This window comes from Cetorhinus maximus, chromosome 1, assembly GCF_964194155.1.
Source record: "Cetorhinus maximus chromosome 1, sCetMax3.hap1.1, whole genome shotgun sequence".
NCBI classification, from domain to species: domain Eukaryota; kingdom Metazoa; phylum Chordata; class Chondrichthyes; order Lamniformes; family Cetorhinidae; genus Cetorhinus; species Cetorhinus maximus.
Genome location: NC_135879.1, coordinates 185,083,890 through 185,102,664, shown reverse-complemented (window position 1 = coordinate 185,102,664; position 18,775 = coordinate 185,083,890). Strand labels below are relative to the sequence as shown.

Here is an 18,775-nt window from a genome sequence, read left to right as displayed (position 1 = left end):
ATGAGCAGAGAGAAAAATAAACAAAAGATATTGTAGGAGACCATAGATGTGGCGAAATGCATGACATAAATGTAGATTTTAACATAGTGAAAGGAATTTTAATTACCCAAATTCTTAAAGTTTCTGTGTTTCTATGATTATAGGTAATAGCTGACTATTATGGCTTGAATGGAACCTTTGAACTCAGGCCAAATGTGAGGCTTCCCTGGGCGAATGGAATGCCACCTCCAGATGAACCTAGCTGTGGTTTTACAAAGGATCATACTGCTACCTGTAAATCATGTAATTTCTCTTCAAACATTAAACATTTTCTCCCATTTCATAATGATTTGGGGGACTGTATTGTACAATGCATTTTTTCTCAAAGCAGAATCTCAGCGTAACATGTTTTAAGAGTGCTATTAGATTACCTCAGACAGACTGGAATCAATCTGCAGTGACGTTTTTAACTTGCGTTGAGTTCATACGATATGTTCATTGCAGAGTAGCATTTTTAATTCAAATTAGAGTGCAATAACATTTGAAATGGATCAACCAAAACCAGTAATTATGAAAAAATGTTACTTACTTAATATGTTAACAAAGAATAGTTACTAGAGAAATGCATTTCTTCAATGGCAGTATTATTTTATCTGAACAAATATTTGATGTGAACAGTAACTACTTGTCTTGTTCTGCATAGGTGGGCTTGGAGAGTCTGCAGTCACAGGCATTGTAGTCGGCTCATTGTTGGGATGTGCGTTGCTGCTGGCATTTTACTTGTTCAGGTAGGAAGTGCCATTTGGGACTGGAGCCTGGGGGAGGGAAGCAAAACAAAACATTTGATTTTCTTTTATTAACAAATGTATGCATAGAATTATTATTCTACTTAAAGATCAAGGACAGCTTAAGGAGGGAGCACATTGGGTCCAAAGTGCTGCTCTCTTTGTATTTTTTTTAAAAAACTATGTTGGTGAAATTGTGCCATGGCATTTTGTTAAATGTCATATTTCTTATGACAATGAATATAGAGACCCTAACTGCATAGTATTTTCCTGAGCGCAGAAGGTTCTGGGTGTACCTCTAGACTAATTTGAATGAATGAATGACACTGCTGTAGAATACAATAGGAACCTCCAAATCAGTGATGTCATCAAACAGTTGCCATGCCAGGCATCTGCTGAGGTAAAAAATGTGATGATTCTGAAATAAATGTAAAGATATACTTTTAGAAATCATGCATTTATCACTATATATAACAATATATATGAAGTTTACAATAGAGGACTGTACAGCACTCCCTGGACTTTATTTTCTTTGTAGTAAGTTATTTTGTCTGTTTTATTTTGAGCTAAACTAGCAGAAGGAATAAATGGAAACATCCTTTAAAGATCATTTCCTGTCATCTTCCAAGGAACTGGTGTTTGAAGTAAAATGACTTGGGTTGACGTTATCATTTCGTCTCCCCAGTGGATACCACACTCCAGTGTTAATGGTTAAAGGTAAACTGCAATGGAATGCAGTGTTACTGATGGAGGTCAGAGTGCTACAGCCTGAGGCAGGGTTCTATAATTTGTGGGCAAAAGTGCAACACAAGGGCAGCACAAAAGGCAATGGTTTCCTATTCCCATTTTTCAGCACCACTTCATAAGCTTTCTGTGTCTTTCTTCTTCCTTTATTAACGTAGGCGTCATATAATCGACCATGTCTATAGGAAGTAGGGGCCCATGTCTCCAAACCAAATCAGCAAATGTAGGGAAGTTTAATTTAGTGCAGCAATCCTTAATTAAATGCGGTCTCCAAATCTGTCTGCCGAATCTGTCTCGGTGAAGTTAATGAATGGACACTATTAGAATACATCTCCACAAAGTTGCCAAAGGCTATTCTAGATTGAACTAATCAGACTTTCTTGCACTATTTCATGCTGCTGGCATTGTAATGTACTTCCCAGCAACTTGAATAGTACAGGAAAGGCAAGAAGGGGAAGTGCAGGGGGAAAGATTTAATTATCACAAAGGCATGAATATTTTTTCAGTGTAGAATTTCAAAATAGGAGGTTGAATACATTATATCCTCAAATAGGGGTTAGTGTAATTTAGTCAGAGTTAAAGAAACTACCAATCCTGTTTTCCAAATAAGAGTGGTCTGGAGGACTTACTAAGATAGAACAGTAGCCACAAGTTCAACAACTACAATGATGTTGTAAGGGTATGCTTTGATCTCCAGATGTGCTTAAAAGTTAGAGATTAAAGGTGTAATTATTGGATTTTGCAGGCAATCTCACCCTCTGAGAACAGAAAGTTTGAAAATTGTCTTAGAAGTGTATGTTCCTTTATTCTTAGAAGAAGGCCTATTTAGATTCTTCAAAGTATCCAAAGGATCCCTATAAGGAATTCATTGACTGCAAAGGTTTTAGGTGAATTAAGCCATTGAAGTGTCTGGGAGGTGGCGTATAGTTCAGTATTTTTACATGTTCTGACTGGCCAGATGGACTGCAGTGGGCTATTCTGATCCTATACTTCACTTTCATAGAATCATAGTTTGATACTGTGCAGAAGGAGGCCTTTCATCCCATCCTGCCTATCCTAGTTTTTTGATTGGTCGATCCAATTCCATTACTGCTCTTTCCTGTAGCCCAGTAAACCTTTTCCCTTCTCTTCTGAAAGTTATTATTGAACCTGCTTCCATTACTCTTTCAGGAAGAGCATTCCAGGTCCTAACAACTTACTGTGTAAAAAAAATGTTTCCTCTTGCCACCTCCGGTGCTTGTACCTATCACCTTAAATCTGTGTCCTCTGGTTACTTACCCTTCTGTTACTGGGAGCAGTTTTCCCTTATGTATTCTATGACTTATGACAGAGATGAGGAGGAATTTTTTTCTCTTAGAGAGTCATGAGTCTTTGGAACTCTCTTCCTCAAAGAATGGTGGAGACTGGGTCATTGAATAATTTTAAGGCAGAGGTAGATAGATTCTTGACTAACAAAGGAATCAAATGGTATTGGAGGTAGGCTGGAAAGTGGAGTTGGGGCCACAATCAGATCAACCATGATCTTATCAAATTGTGGAGCAGGCTCGAGAGGCCGAAGGCTCTACTCCTACTCTGAATTTGTATGTTTGTATGTACTATTAAAGCCCTTCATTTATGGAGCATCTCTATCAAATCTCCTCTTAGCCTTATGTGCTCTAAGGAGAACAACCCCAACTTCTCTAGTCTGTCAATGTAACTGAAGTCCCTCATACTTGGTACCATTGCAGTAAACCTCTTTTGCACCCTCTTCAAGGGTTTGACATCTTTGCTGAGGTGCAATGCCTAAAATTGGACACAGTACTCTAAATGAGGCCCAACTAGTGATTGAGAAAGGTTTAGCATAGCCTCCTCGCTTTTGTACTCAGTGCCTATCAATAAAGCAAAGGATCCCATATGCTTTTTCAACAGCCTTTTCAACTTTTCCTGCCACCTTTGAAGATATGTGTACATATATCCCCAGTTCTCTCAGTTCCTGCAACTCCTTTTAAAATTGTATCATTTAATTATATTGCCTCTCTTCATTCTTCCCATCGAAATGCATCACTTCACGCTCCTCTGTGTTAAATTTCAACTGCCAAGTGTCCACCAATTTCACCGGTCTGACTATGTCCTCCTGAAGTGTGTTACAATCCTTCTCACTGTTTAGTACATTTCCAAGTTTTGTGTCATCTATAAGTTTATGCCCTGAATACCTACCTCCAGGTTATTAACATATATCAAAAAGAGAGTAATCCTAATAATGACCCCTGGGATACACCATGGTGTACTTTCCTTTAGTCTGAAAAACAACTTTTAATCCCATAAGCTTCAATTTTGTTAACACGTCCAATAAGTGGTAATTTGTCAGACACCTTTTGAAAGTCCATATACAGAAAATCAAATGCACTACCTCCATTAACTTTTTTTGCTACTTTATCAAAGAACTCAATCAACTATCAACATCCTGGGGGTTACCATTGGCCAGAAACTGAACTGGACTAGTCATATAAATACTGCGGCTACAAGAGCAGGTCAAAGGCTAGGAATCCTGTGGCGAGTAACTCACCTCCTGACTCCCTGAAGCCTGTCTGTCTTCTGCAAGGCACAAGTCAGGAGTGTGATAGAATACTCTTCACTTGTTGGATGAGTGCAGCTCCCACAACACTCAAGAAGCTTGACAGCATCCAGGACAAAGCAGCCCGCTTGATTGGCATCCCATCCATGAAAAACATTCATTCCCTCCACCAACGAACAGTGGCAGCAGAATGTACCATCTACAAGATGCACTGCAGCAATTCACCAAGGCTCCTTAGGCAGCACCTTTCAAACCCATGACCACTGCCATCTAGAAAGACAAAGGCAGCAGATACATAGGAACACCATCACCTGGAGGTTCTGCACCGAGCCACTCACTATCCCGACTTGGAAATATATCACCATTCCTTCACTGTCACTGAGTCAAAACCCTGGAACTCCCTCCCTAACAGCACTGTGGGTGTACCTGCAGCACATTGACTGCAGCAATTCAAGAAGGCAGCTCACCACCACCTTCTCAAGGGCAATTTGAGATGGGCAATAAATGCTGGCTTAGCCAGCGACACCCACATCCCATGAATGAATTGAAAAAAAAGTTTGTCAAGCATGATTTGTCTTTAACAAATTTCTGCTGACTTTCACTCATTACCCATACTTTTCCAATTTAATTTTGTTCCAGATTACTGTCTCTAAAATTTTCTCCACCACTAACATAAATCGGACCGGCCTGTAGTTGCCTCTTCCCTTTTTTTAACTGCAATTGCTTGTCAGATTTAGACCTTACAAGCTTCAATATTTACTACTGTTTTGCTGCTTGGAGTCTCTAGTGGTTTTGGGCACCCAATTTCTCACCTCCAGATTGGTGAGCTGTCTATTGGGGAGCACGTTTTGCATTGGAAGCTTGACAATAGTTATAATGAGGAGCCCGAACCAAATGGCTCCCATTCATAGTTCCAATGTGAAACCTTCTATGTTGGGTGCATGTGCCAGATCTTATTACTGTCTGAAACTTACAATCTTGGCATGTTAAGCTTCATGCCAGGAGCTCTAGTTCATAAAATCTACCAACCTTAAAAGCAGTGTGTTGTTAGAGATTAAATACTGAAATTACATAGGGATGCTTAACAAAATTACCATATATTTTTCCTACAAAAAGTTTTCCTACTTCCTTGCTGGGATTTTTGGTAGGATATTGCATGGAATTCATGGGGATGGAAATATCACGTTTGAAAAACCATGAGGAATCACTTTTATATATCTCCTGCATTTGGTTACAGAACAATTTTAGCAGAGGGCTGAGATTAGCAGATTAGCAACGTTTCTCTCTGGTCTGGCATGGTGCATCCAATCTAAAGGAGGATTTGATGAAGAGAGGCCTGTTATAAATGATTTTTTGGACTATTTGGTATTTCTGCAAAAATCATAAGCACCTTCCAAAAGGACGTGCTTAGGATTCTGTTAGGAACATTGAACCGAACAAATCTTCATGAAAGCATTTAGCAATGTTGTGACACATTACGATCAGGGGAGCTCTTAGTGAAGGGTAAAGGGGGAATTTTCTTCTGGTTTTTATTAATCTTTATTTGAAATGTCAATAAATACTTCATTTCATTAAAGAGTTCAAATGAGTATTCTGTTGAGCGTCAAGGGGTAATTTTCCAACTGTGCACTTGTGATGGGCAACCTTACCCATCCCATATAGCAAAATCACAGGCAGCATTTTTGATATGTGCTGGTGGCAGGTTCCCTGCTGCCAGTCTACACTGGAAAATTACCCCTATTATGTAAAAAATGCAAAAAGAAACACATAATTTGAGACATCTATATAAATTAAGAATGTCCTGTAGCATGCTTTGTTGATTTTGGAAATATTCTAGTAAAGAAACCCAGCACATCGGAAACAACCGCTGTCAAATATTTGTCCAGGAATGTGCTCTGAAGTCATTTCAAATTCAGATTGATCTGAAATGAAGCCAGTTTGGATCTGTTAAGAATTATCCCAATTTGTCCAGTATGGACCTGTTACAATTTTAGGCACAGTTCACTGTCTGGTTCAGTTAAATGCAGCTTCAGATTTTGTAGCACAGATGTTAGGCTCAAACAGTCTGAAGCTGATTCCAGAAAGCTGGTCAAAACACCTGCATTCAAATTTGAACTCAGAAACTTTTCAGCAGCTTTACAAATGGAATTCAAAGGATCCTTCCGTTCAAATGCTCAATCATTGAAGAAGCTATAGGGGAATATTTTCCGCTGCATATCAGGTGGAAAAAACAAGATTCTTTTTTCAATTTTAACTCCCATCGTTATATACAAATATGCACTTTACAGCCTTAATACATCCTGAATTTATATCTGTCAAATTGTCTCTTTAGTTGCTTGAAAAACATCAAAAGGTGGTTATTATGGATGTCATTTGTTTGGCTAATTTTTGTTAATTCCGACTATTGAAATTGCCCTCATAAGTCTTTGTGCTACAGTATTATTGTTTGCTGGGTATAAATATCTTTGAAATAAAGGAAAATCCCAGTTGTCTCTCTTCCTGTTTGTCAGCTTCCTTAGGGAAGCTAATGAACAATTGTCACCTCGTCAACAGTTCATCAGTGACCTGCACACATCAAGCTAACTAACTGTTTTTGATGTCACTGGAAACAGTTTGGAAGCAGCCAGAGACACAAACGTTAAGTGCCATGCTGACCTTTACTGCCAGAGACAGTACGGGGGACATGTCCTTGTTTTTTGTCTCCAAGTCTCTCCAACAAGCGGCACTTGTAAAATTTTTAAAATTCAATTACAGGATGTGGGCGCCGCTGGCTAGGCTAACATTTATTGCCCATCTCTAATTGCCCTTGAGAAGGCGGTGGTGAGCTGCCTTCTTGAACCACTGCAGTCTTTGTGCTGTGGGTACACCCACAGTGCTGTTAGGAAGGGAGTTCCATAATTTTGACCCAGTGGCAATGAAGGAACAGTGATATATTTCCAAGTCAGGATGGCGAGTGACTTGGAGGGGAACTTCTAGCTGGTGGTGTTCCCATCTATCTGCTGCCCTTGTCCTTTTAGATTGTTGCAGTCGTGGGTTTGGAAGGTGCTGTCGAAGGAGTCTTGGTGATTTTCTGTTGTGCATCTTGTAGACACTGCTGCTACTGTGCGTTGGTGGTGGAGGGAGTGAATGTTTGTGGATGGGGTGCCAATCAAGCGGGCTGCTTTGTCCTGGATTGTGTCAAGTTTCTTGAGTGTTGTTGGAGCTGCATTCATCCAGGCAAGTGGGGAGTATTCCATCACACTCCTGATTTGTGTCTTGTAGATGGGGCAACAGGCTTTGGGGAGTCAGGAGGTGAGTTACTTGCAGGATTCCCAGCATCTCACCTGCTCTTGTAGCCACAGTATTTATATGGCTAGCCTAGTTCAGTTTCAGGTGAATTGTAACCCCTTGGATGTTGATAGTGGGGGATTCAGTGAAGATAATGCCATTGCATGTCAAGGGGCAATGGTTAGATTCTCTTCTTGGTGATGGTTATTGTCTGGCACTTGTGTGGTGTGAATGTTACTTGCCACTTGTCAGCCCAAGCCTGGATCTTGTCCAGGTCTTGCTGCATTTGGTCAATGCTTCAGTATCTGAGGAGTCATGAATGGTGCTGAACATTGTGCAATCATCAGCGAACATCCCCACTTCTGACCTTATGATGAAAGGAGGTCATTGACGAAGCAGCTGAAGATGGTTGGGCCTAGGACACTACCCTGAGGAACTCCTGCAGTGATGCCCTGGAGCTGAGACGATTGACCTCCAACCACAAACATCTTCCTTTGTGCTAGGTATGACTCCAGACAGTGGAGAGTTTTCCTCCTGATTTCCATTGATTCAAGTTTTGCTAGGGCTCCTTGATGCCACACTCAGTCAAATGTGGCCTTGATATCAAGGACAGTCACTCTCACCCCACTCCTGGAGTTCAGTTCTTTCGTCTATGTTTGAATCAAGGCTGTAATGAGGTCAGAAGCTAAATGACCCTGGCGGAATCCAAACTCAGCATCAATGAGCAGGTTATTGCTAAGCAAGTGCCGCTTGATAGCAGTGTTGATGACCGTTTCCAGCACTTCAGTGATGGAGAGTAGACTGATGAGGTGGTAATTAACCGGGTTGGATTTGTCCTGCTTGTTGTGTACAGGACATACCTGGGCAGTTTTCCACATTGCCGGGTAGAAGCCGTTGTTGTAGTTGTACTGGAACTGTAATTGCCTCCCTGTTGAAACACAGCTAGCTCCCTTGTCCAGATAAGATGTGATGTTTTAATTCTGTAAAGGCATGTGTTGTAAGGTTGTGTGCACCTTCTTCTTGCCGCTTCTGGTGTTCCCCTTCCTGATTTGGAAGCTTCAGGACAAACCCAGAATCATTTTCATGTGAAACCACTTAGAATAAGCAAAACCTGCAAAAGAGTTCAGGACCTCGACAAACTCTTTCCTGTAAACCATAGATAAAGTAGCCATAAATATGGCCCAAATGATGTCTGAATTTGTTTCAGGGTGCCAACCGGAATTCCTAGTGAGCACCCAAACTAAGTGCTGGGCACACTTCCATGTCTCTTTGCCCAATGGCATAGGCAGGACAAGGGAGGAGGGTCTGCATAAGCACTATGAGGAGCTAGGCACCAAGTTAAGAAGCAGAATCTCAAAGGTAATAATCTCTGGATTCTTACCTGAGCCATGTGCAAATTTGCATAGGGCAAATAAGATTAGAGAAATGAATGCATTACTCAAAGACTGGCGTGGGAGCAGTAGATTCCGGTTTTTGGGCACTGGCACCAGTATTGAGGAAAGTGCGGGCTGTATCATTGTCCTGAACCGTGCTAGGACTGATGTTCTAGTGAGCCGCATAAAGGGAGTTGGAGAGGGCTTTCAACAAAATAGTGGTGGCAAGAGATCAAATTTGGGAAGATGTGGTGAATGAAAAAATAGGGACAGGCAAGGGAGAAAGGTATTAATATGAGGAATGATAAGCAGAGCATGACAGGAAGGGACAGAGAGTACAAATCTAAGAGCAAATGGACAGGTAAGGCCAGATATTACAAAAATAATAAAAGGACAAAACTAAAGGCTCTGTATTTAAATGCACATAGCATTCAAAACAAAACACATGAACTGATAGCGCAAATGCCAATAAATAAGTATGATCTGCTAGCCATTACAGGGACATGGCTGCAGGATGACATAGATTGGGCCTTGAATGTTGAAAGGTATGTGACATTTAAGAAGGATAGGAAGCTTGGAAAAGGTTGGGGGGTGGGGTGGCTCTGTTAATTAATGATGGTATTAGAGAGGGATGACCTAAGTTCAGGAAACCAGAATGTAGAAGCAGTTTGGATTGAGATGAGAAACAATAAAGGCAAAAAGTCACTTGTGGCCCCCTAATTGCAACTGCGTGGTAGGGCAGAGTATAAAGGAAGAGATCATGGGAGCTTGTCAAAAAAGGTATATAGAGATAATCATGGGGAATTTTCATCTACAAATAGATTGAAAAAATCAGATAGGCAAAGGTAGCATGGATGAGTTCATAGAATGTTTTTGGGGCAGTTTTTTGGAACTGTTTTGGAATGTTCTGGAGCCAATCAGAGAGCAGGCTATACTAGTCCTGGTATAGTGCAACAATATGGGTTTAACTGATAACATCATAGTGAAGGTACCCCTAGTTGGAAGTAATCATAACATGATTGAATTTTACATTCACTTTGAGGGAAAGAAGAGTGGGTCCAAGACTTGTATTTTAACCTTAAATGAGGGCAAATTTTGAGGGCATGAAAGCAGAGCTATCTAGAGTGAACTGGCAAATGAGATTAAGGGATAATTCCACAGAGATGCAGTGGCGGACATTAAAGGGATATTTCAGTATTAAACTTAAAGAAATTAATTGCACAAAGATGAGTGGCAGGTCAGAAGATTGGAAAGAATATAAAGAACAGCAAAGGATGACAAAAAAGTGAATAAGGAGGGAGAAATTAGAGTATGAGAGAAAGCCAGCTGGAAATATAAAGGTGGATAGCAAGAGTTTCTATAGATATTTAAATAAGATAAGAGTTAACAAAGTGAGTGTTGATCCTACAGAAAGTGAGTCTGGGTAATTAATAATGGAAAGTAAGGAGATGGCAGATGAATTGAACAGGTATTTTGTTTTGGTCTTCACTATAGAGGAGACAAGTAACATTCCAGAAATAGCTGTAAATCAGGAAATAAAAGGGAGGAAGGGAAGAACTCAAGAAAATTACGATCACCGGGGAAATGGTACTGAGCAAATTGTTGGAGCTGCAGGCTGACAAGTCCCTGAGCCCTCATGGACCTCATCCTAGGGTCTTAAAAGAAGTGGCTAGAATAATAGTTGATGCATTGGTTTTAATTTTCCAAAATTCACTTGCATCGAGGAAGGTTCCATTAGATAGGAAAATAGAGAATGTAACTCCTTTATTCAAAAAGGGAGGGAGACAAAAAACAGGAAACTACAGGCCAGTTCGCTTAACATCTGACATAGGGAAAATGTTAGAAGCTATTATTAAAGATGTTATGGCAGGGCACCTAGAAATGTTTATGGCAATCAGGCAGATTCATCATGGTTTTGTGAAAGGAAAATCATGTTTAACCAATTTATTGGAGTTCTTTGAAAGAGTCACATGTGCTGTGGATAGAGGGGAACCGGTCGATGTACTGTACTTAGATTTCCAGAAGGCATTTGACAAGGCGCTACATCAAAAGTTATTGAGCAAATAAAAACTCATGATGTAGGGGATGACATATTGGCATGGATAGAAGATTGGCTAGCTAACAGAGGGTAGCCATAAATGGGTCTTTTTCTGGTTGGTGGGATGTAACCAATGGTGGGCTGCAGTGATCAATGCTGGGGCTTCAACATTTTACAATTTATATAAATGACTTGGATGAAGGGATTGAAGGAATGGTTGCTAAATTTGCTGTCAACACAAAGATAGATGGGAAAGTAAGTTGTGAAGAGGTTGTAAGGAGGCTATAAAGTGACATAGATAGGTTAAGTGAGTGGGCAAAGACCTGGCAAATGGAGTATAATGTGATTGACAGGAAGAATAAAAAATATGCTTATTATCCAAATGGTGAGAGATTGCAGAGCTCTTAAGATTCCGAGGGATCTGGGTGTCCTAATGCATGAATCACAGAAGGCTAGAATGCAGGTACAGCAAGTAATTAGGAAAGCTAATAGAATATTATCATTTACTGCAAGAGGAATTGAATACAAAAGTAGTGAGGTTATGCTTCAGTTGTATAGGGCACTGGTAGGGCCACATCTGGAGTACTGTGTATAGCATTGGTCTCCTTATTTAAGGAAAGATGTAAATGTGTTAGAAACAGTTCTGAGATGGTTTACTAGGCTAACACCAGGAATCAGTGGGTTGTCTTATGAGGAAAGGTTGGAAGGCTAGGCTTTCGTCCATTGGAGTTTAGAAGAGCAAGAGGTGACTTAACCAAAACTTTTATGATGCTGAGGGGTCTTGACAGAGTGGATGTGGAAAGGATGTCCCTCTTGTGAGAGAATCTAGAACTAGGGATCACCATTTTAAAATAAAGGGTTGCTTATTTAAGACAGAGATCAGAAGAAATTCTTTCTCTCAGAGGGTCGTGAGTCTTTGGAATTCTCTTCCTGAAAAGGCAGTGGAAGCAAAGTCTGAATATTTTTAAGGTAGAGCTAGATAGGTTCTTGATTAGCAAGGGGGTGAACGGTTATTGGAGGTAGGCAGGAGGTTACTTTCAGATGAGCCATATTCTTATTGAATGGCGGAGCAGGCTCGAGGGGCTGAGTGGTCTACCCCTGCTCCTAGTTTGTTTGTTCATATCAGAAATAATACAAAACTTGACCTAAAAATTTGGCATTTGTTTTGGACCTTTTTTTTGCAAAAAATTGTTTTTAAAAATTTCATGATCTCTGGATATCTGAAATAAAAACAAAATTAGTGCTAGAATCAAACAGGTGGCCCATCGACATCTGAAAGAGAGTAGTTTAGCATTCCACCTGTGACCCTGAATCTTTATATATTTTTTCAAATATGGAATGAATTGGTTAAAATAAACCTTTTGGTATTATCTTTTTTTCCTAGGAAGAAATACAGGATAACCATTGAGAGACGTGCACAACTGCATGAAGCTGACAATGGTAAGCATCACCACTTGCGAGAAGACTCTGTCCGATCCAATCTGTCGACAGCTTAAGCTGTAGAACTGAATCTTCCTTTTTATAAACTTTCAATTTTTAGGGGGATTTACCAAAGGTGTCACTGCAAACAAAGGCTGATAAGAAATGCATTTTTTTGAAGTCTAGGCTATTAATTTGTCATAGTTTTTTGTTTTTGAAAACTCAGGAAAGATTCACTTATTACACTGCACCACTGTACTGGAAGATTCATCTCAGTGAAGATGATAAAATGTGATTCAGCTTGTTTCATAGAGGCCAGCAATGCCTTGCACTGGCAACTAAAGGAAATCTTCAAACAAAAATATTTCTTAGGCGGTTGTTTACCGCAATATATGTTACATGGGAAGTGTTCAGTATCCATCTTTAAAATTTATTGAATAAAATTGATCTTAGAACCAAGTCAATATATCTTAGTAAGGTTCTTAAATTCACAATTCATACATCACAGATGTAAATTTTAAAATAGTGTTAGCTTCAAAGCTTCTATAGGGTAAAAATTACTTTTGGAGATGTTGTTGTAAGAATGCTTAATGCACTCAAATTTCTGGGTTGACAGTTACAACCGAGGTGTTAGCCTGTTTATTTCAAGTAGGTCTATGTCTTCAGCAAAATAGCAGAAAGAGTATTTGGGACAAGCATTAAGCATTCATACAGTAATATAGATGACAGAAATTTTATCTCTCTACAGCTTGAAAAAAATTCTTCAGTGCATTCATCTGTGTGAATATATGTTTCCTATTTTATACATAAAGCACTGCAATTCATACTTTGCAGTTATTGCGTATGCCAGAGAATGCTCACTGGAACTGGGCTGCTGATTGTTGTGTCATAAAAGTAACTTGGTTTATCTGACATGATTGTAAAAGCTTCAGTAATAAATAAATGGCAACAATAACTTGCATTTATATAGTGCTTTTAATGTACAAACTGGCTCAAGGTGCTGTACCATTATTAACCCAGTAAGCTTTATTGCTCTGTCATGTTTGTAAGACTGAAAGCAGTGGCTAAATCACTGGCAGCTAAGGATCATTTTTTTTACACAATAGTTGTTGGCTTTATTTACCAAGGATTGTAATCACTATTATTTTGAAAATGATGGTGCAGTGTTAGGATTTAGTCATACATCTCATACTAACCTATATGGACTGTACAATTCAACTTTGACAATAAACATTATATACCTTTGAATAATTTGGGAATACTGTTTTAAAGGGGTATACAGCAAATAAGTCAATATTTTTAGATTATAATAAGAAAAATATTAAGTAATTCCTAGTATTTTCAACAGTATGCTAAACAATATTTTGTACATATTAAATAATATGGAAACTCTTGCACAATGCTAGGTCAGATGAGCCTTTCATGCCTGTTTTAGAAAGGTTCTTGAACATAATATTCTATTATTATGCAAGGTGATTTATTTAGATGCTAGTATTAGTATGTTAGTGGGCAATGAGAATATAAATCCTGCAAAGTTCTTATTGTGGAAAACAGGGAAATTGGTTACATATGTTGACAAATTTATATATATATATATTTATATATACTTGTCACAGTGGAAAAGTTGTTGAAGATTATGAGTTAATTGTGCTTTGTAATGTCCTCAATAGATTCTAACTGCAGCAGGAAGATTTGAGCAAGTTGTAACATTTTAATATGTGTTGTGAGCTGTATATAAACATTTACTTCCACAGTACAGTGGTTCATTTTGCTCATTTAGTTCATTTATGTGTTTCTAAAAGCAAATGATACTGTGTTTGCCCAAGGAATACACTTTGTGCAAGTGTAAATAGTGTACATCTGACTTGAGTGTTTTTAGCAAATGTCTGATGGATTTTGTAATGGATTATGCCATCAGATAATGCCTGCGAGTTTATCACATAACCTTCAACTCAACTCCAACAGAATCAAAACCGGCTTTTAAAAAATGGAAACTCATTAACCAAAAAAACCAAACAGAAAAAAATGCCCTTCTTAAATGTATTTGAACTAAATGTGGAGTACTGAAGTTGAATTGCAAATTAGGTATGAACGCTCGCATCAGGCTCTCTTCAAATGAAATCATTGTTTTGAAATGAAAGAGCCTTGCATCTGAATTCAGAAGAAAAACAGTTTATTTACTGAAGTAAAGATTTTATGAGTTTTTATATATTTTTGTCACTTCTAGCATGTACCACTAGAAACAATGTTAGCAACTGTTGCTATGAAATGGACAATTGTGCATTTGCTGGTGCTGTCAATGTTCAGATTGTGAGCTGCTGTTTTTAATATGTAATTAAAAATGGAAAGAATGTGTATTAAAGTTTAGCAATTTGAGAATACTGGGAAAAAAGAAATTATTTGAGTGCTGATAGGCATGGATGTTTTAAGTGCAAATGCAAGGTGCCATAGAGTATAACAATAATATACTGGCCTAAGTAGAAATATCTGCATATAATGTGATATTTATTTAAAAGTTGTGTAGAATTTAATATTCATAACTGTAGATAGAGTTTTTTTAAAATTACTATTGTGTTATATATTCATTCAAGATGTGTTGGTCAATTTTAGATTACCTATACGCTGTATTGTTCCATTTTCGGTGTTGATGGAACTTAATGAAGTGTAAATGTCTTTGTAAACTATTTTATTTTCTGTAAACCAATACGTGGTATATTCTCCACAGAATATTAAAGCAAAGCAGATATTGGCAATAAAATAATGTATAAGTGAAAACCTTTGCTCCTTTGTCTGTGTAATTCTGTGTAATGACGTACATGATGCACACACTATTGTCTGAAAAATGCTTAGCATGCTGTAGCTGCTGTGTTTGTAAACTCTTTAGCTAAATGATTGCTGTAATGCACCTGGTCAAGTAATATTTAAACACCACTGCAGGTTTACCTGTTCCGATTGTGTACTCAGGGGTAGCTATGTCATTGGTGTTATCTACATAAATCACTTTTAACTGCATGAATGAGAATGCTGTTTTGTCTTTGCTAACTTACAGCTACATGTTATACAGAAATTAACAATCTTGTCATCATTTTTTTAACTTCCTTACTGGTGACCCACTTTCTAGTAGAAATGTACTATTTACAATATTTGTCACTTGCAGTAAATGCTTCCCATTTTATCCCCTTAGGTCCCCACTGCTGCCACCCACTGCTATGCCTCCTTCAGCTGAGAGCACGGGATGATCTGGGTCACAATCTACTCCATAGCCACCATTAATGTCAGCACTGTAATTGGTCAACAGGAGGTGCACGTCTGCAGGGCGGGACAGTTCCTGCCAGTTCTTCCTCAAGCTGAGATGGAGTGTTCCATTGCCTCCAGGCCTCGTCCTGGTCAAACTTGCCCATGACTTACAGCTTTCATAAGTATTTAACTTTCATGTGGAATATTTGCCTGAGAGAAGTTTCAAAATTCCCATGCATTAAGATTTGCTGTGGATTCCTACTTTCCAAAATATCATACCAACTGCATTACACCAAAGAAACTTTGCCCCCAGGTAGCACCTTAAATATATCTCACAATGTTAGGTTGAACCAAAAGATCTTTGAACAATATCAAAAGATTTTCTGAACTCACATCTTGGTTCTGCCCTTTCCCAAGGGAGATTTTGCCTACATCATCGTTCTATCGCTTAACATTCTGGAGTGTCATCTCGCTGAGTTTTGGTAAACACTAAAGTTCTCCTATTTCTAAAATTCCATTTCAATTCCTTTAATAAATTAGAAATTCCCTGAGTCTTGTCTGAAATGCAGCCATTGTCAGTGACATGTAGCAGATCAATAGTACACTATACAAAAACTGGTTTTTGATGTATCTATGATCACTGACGTAAGTTTCAGAATTAAATTATTTAAATCTGAATCTTAAATTTCTGATGCCTTATCTTGGGACTATCAAACGTAGTTCTAGGATCTCCAACTAGGGGAAGTAGCCTCTCAGCATTTAGCCTCTCTAGCCCTTGAAGAAATGTATGCATTTCATTAAGATTACCTCTTATTCTTCTAAAATTCGGAGAATATAATATTCTACTCATTCGCCTCTAGGTCAACCCTCTCATTCCAGTAATCCATCTAGTGAACTTTGTTGAACCCTTCACTAAGGCAAGTATATTCTTCCTTAGTTAAAGAGTACAAAATTATACAGTAGTTCAAGGGGCTCAGAGGGTTGTGAATCTTTAGAATTCTCAAATCCAAAGTGCTGTTGAAGCTCAGTTGATGAATATATTCCTGACTGAGATTGATAGTTTCTTGGGCACTAAGGAAATCAAGAGATATGGGAGTAGGGTGTGGATTTATGTAGAAGTTCAGCTATGATCTTATTGAATGGCAAAGTAGTCTTGAGGGGCCATATGACCTACTTCTGCTCATGTTTCTTATATTGCTTAAGAAATAGGAGCAGGAGTAGACTATATAGTCCCTCAAGCCTGCCCCACCATTTAATAGAAGCTTGACTGACCTTCTGCCATAACTCCACTTTTCTGTCCACTCCTCATATCTCTTGATTCCTTGAGAGACCAAAGATCCCTCTATCTTAGCTTTGAATATACTCAACGATTCAGTATCCACAGCTGGGGTAGAGAATTGTAAAGATTCACAAGCCTTTGACTGAAGAAATTTCTTCTCCTCTCAATCTTAAATGATAGCCCTCTTATCCTGAACCTGTGCCCCCATGTTCCAGTTTCCTCAGCTGAGGTAAACAACGTCTCAGTGACTACCCTGTCCTTAAAGCACAGATGTGATGGATGAATGGAACTTGATATGAGTTAGGATACAGGCAGCGTAGTTTTGGATGAGCTCGAGTTTACAGATGATGCAAGATGGGAGGCCAGCCAGGAGAGCATTGGAACAATCAAGTCTAGAGGTAAAAAACCCATGAATAAGCAACAGTTGAGTTGATGCAAGAGGGATGATGTTACAGAGATGCAAGTAGGTGATCTTGGTGAGGATATGAAGTTGAAAACTCAGCTCAAGGTGAACTAGGACACCAAGGTTGTGAACAGTCTTATTCAGCTTCAGAAAGTGATTAGGAAGAGGGATGGAGGTGGAGGCTAGGAAACAGAGTTTATGGTGAGCGCAGAAGATAATGCTTCAGCCTTCCATGTATTTAATGGGGGGAAATTTCTGCTCATCCAATAATCTAGTATTGGATGTTATATAAAAATGTCACAAATCAGAGGTAGTTGAACGGTCGAGAGAGCTGGTGGTGAAGTAGTGTTGGGTGTCGTCAGCGTACATGTGGAGCTTTGTTGTTGTGTTTCCGCTGATTTGCCAAGGGGCAAAATGCAATTCAAGGGCTGAGTATTCTATATCCACTACTACTTGTTTCTAGAAAACACACTGCACTAGTTTTGACAACCTCCGGAATAAGATTGCTATTGCTATTTATATTGAACTCCTAAAACATTTCAGAATGTTGGACAGCATTTCCCTTGATGCGCCTGTGTAGAAATGAAAGGCTGCACTTCACATACATTTTGTCCAGAATTCAATCATTCATTCTGATGGAGCTGTTCTCTTCCTCTAGTTTCTCTCCTCATGCCCTCTCTGAGATCATCATGTCCATGAGATATACTTCCCCCCCCTCCTTGATCTTATTCACACTCAAGTGCCAACAATGCAAACTTCCCTTCCTGGCTCCCATGTTAGCTAATATTGTTAATGGTTCTTGGTCTTCAAGCACTATCCAACTCTCCTTCAAAATTGCTGCCATCCTCGCAAATAGCTGCCCATCTCCAATTTCCTTTTCTTTTTCAAAGTCCTTCAATGTGCGGTTGCCTCCCAAATGCATGCCCAACTTTCCTAGAACTCTATGGGCAGAATGTTACAGCCCTATTTCAGTGGAGATGGGCCCATAAAATGCGACGAGCCATTATAAATCCCATTGACGACAGCGGGAACGTAAAATCTCACTGTCGTAAAATTCTGCCCTATTTTTGAATCTCTCCAATCAGGTTTGCTTCCACTCCTGCCACTATACCAAAATGGCTATTATCAGTGAATGCTATCCTTTATTACGAGAGGGATTGAACATAAAAGTAAGGATATTATGCTTCAGATAGACGGGGTATTGGTGAGACTGCACCTCGAATACTGTGTGCAGTTTTGGTCTCCTTATTTAAGGAAAGATGTAAATGCATTGGAGGCAGTTCAAAGGAGGTTTATGAGATTGATACCTGGAATAAGTGGATTGTCTTATGAGGAAAGGCTGGACAGACTGGGCTTGTTTCCACTGGAGTTTAGAAGAATGAGGGGTGATTTGATTGAAGTATACAAGATCCTGAAGGGCCTTGACAAGGTGGATGTTGAAAGGATGTTTCCTCTTGTGGGTGAGTCCAGAACTAGGGGGCACTGTTTTAAAATTTGGGGTCGCTTTTTTAGGACAGAGATGAGAATTTTTTTCTCTCAGAGGGTTGTGCGACTTTGGAATTCTCTGCCTCAGAAGGTGGTGGAGGTGGGGTCATTGAATATTTTTAAGGCAGAGATAGATAGATTATTGTTAGGTAAGTGAATCAGAGGTTATTGGGGTTAGATGGGAATGTGGAAATCGAAACACAAGAAGATCA

The 18,775-nt window shown here is 39.1% G+C and overlaps 1 protein-coding gene across 5 annotated transcripts in view; it reads left to right on the top strand.

Annotated features, from left to right (window-relative positions):
* Positions 1-18,247, top strand: part of npr3 (natriuretic peptide receptor 3) — a 123,766-nt gene extending 105,519 nt beyond the window's left edge. Inside the window, exons 6-9 of one of the 5 annotated variants that reach the window (XM_078550751.1) lie at positions 144-273; positions 683-767; positions 12,125-12,180; positions 15,344-18,247. In XM_078550751.1, coding sequence (XP_078406877.1) covers positions 144-273; positions 683-767; positions 12,125-12,180; positions 15,344-15,432 — 360 coding nt within the window. In that variant the 3' untranslated portion in view covers positions 15,433-18,247. Of the gene's footprint in view, positions 1-143; positions 283-682; positions 768-12,124; positions 13,348-14,077; positions 14,940-15,343 lie in introns of those variants that run through there. The other 4 variants (XM_078550742.1, XM_078550778.1, XM_078550769.1 and 1 more) reach the window with 4 other exon arrangements.
* Positions 18,248-18,775: the final 528 nt, after the last annotated feature.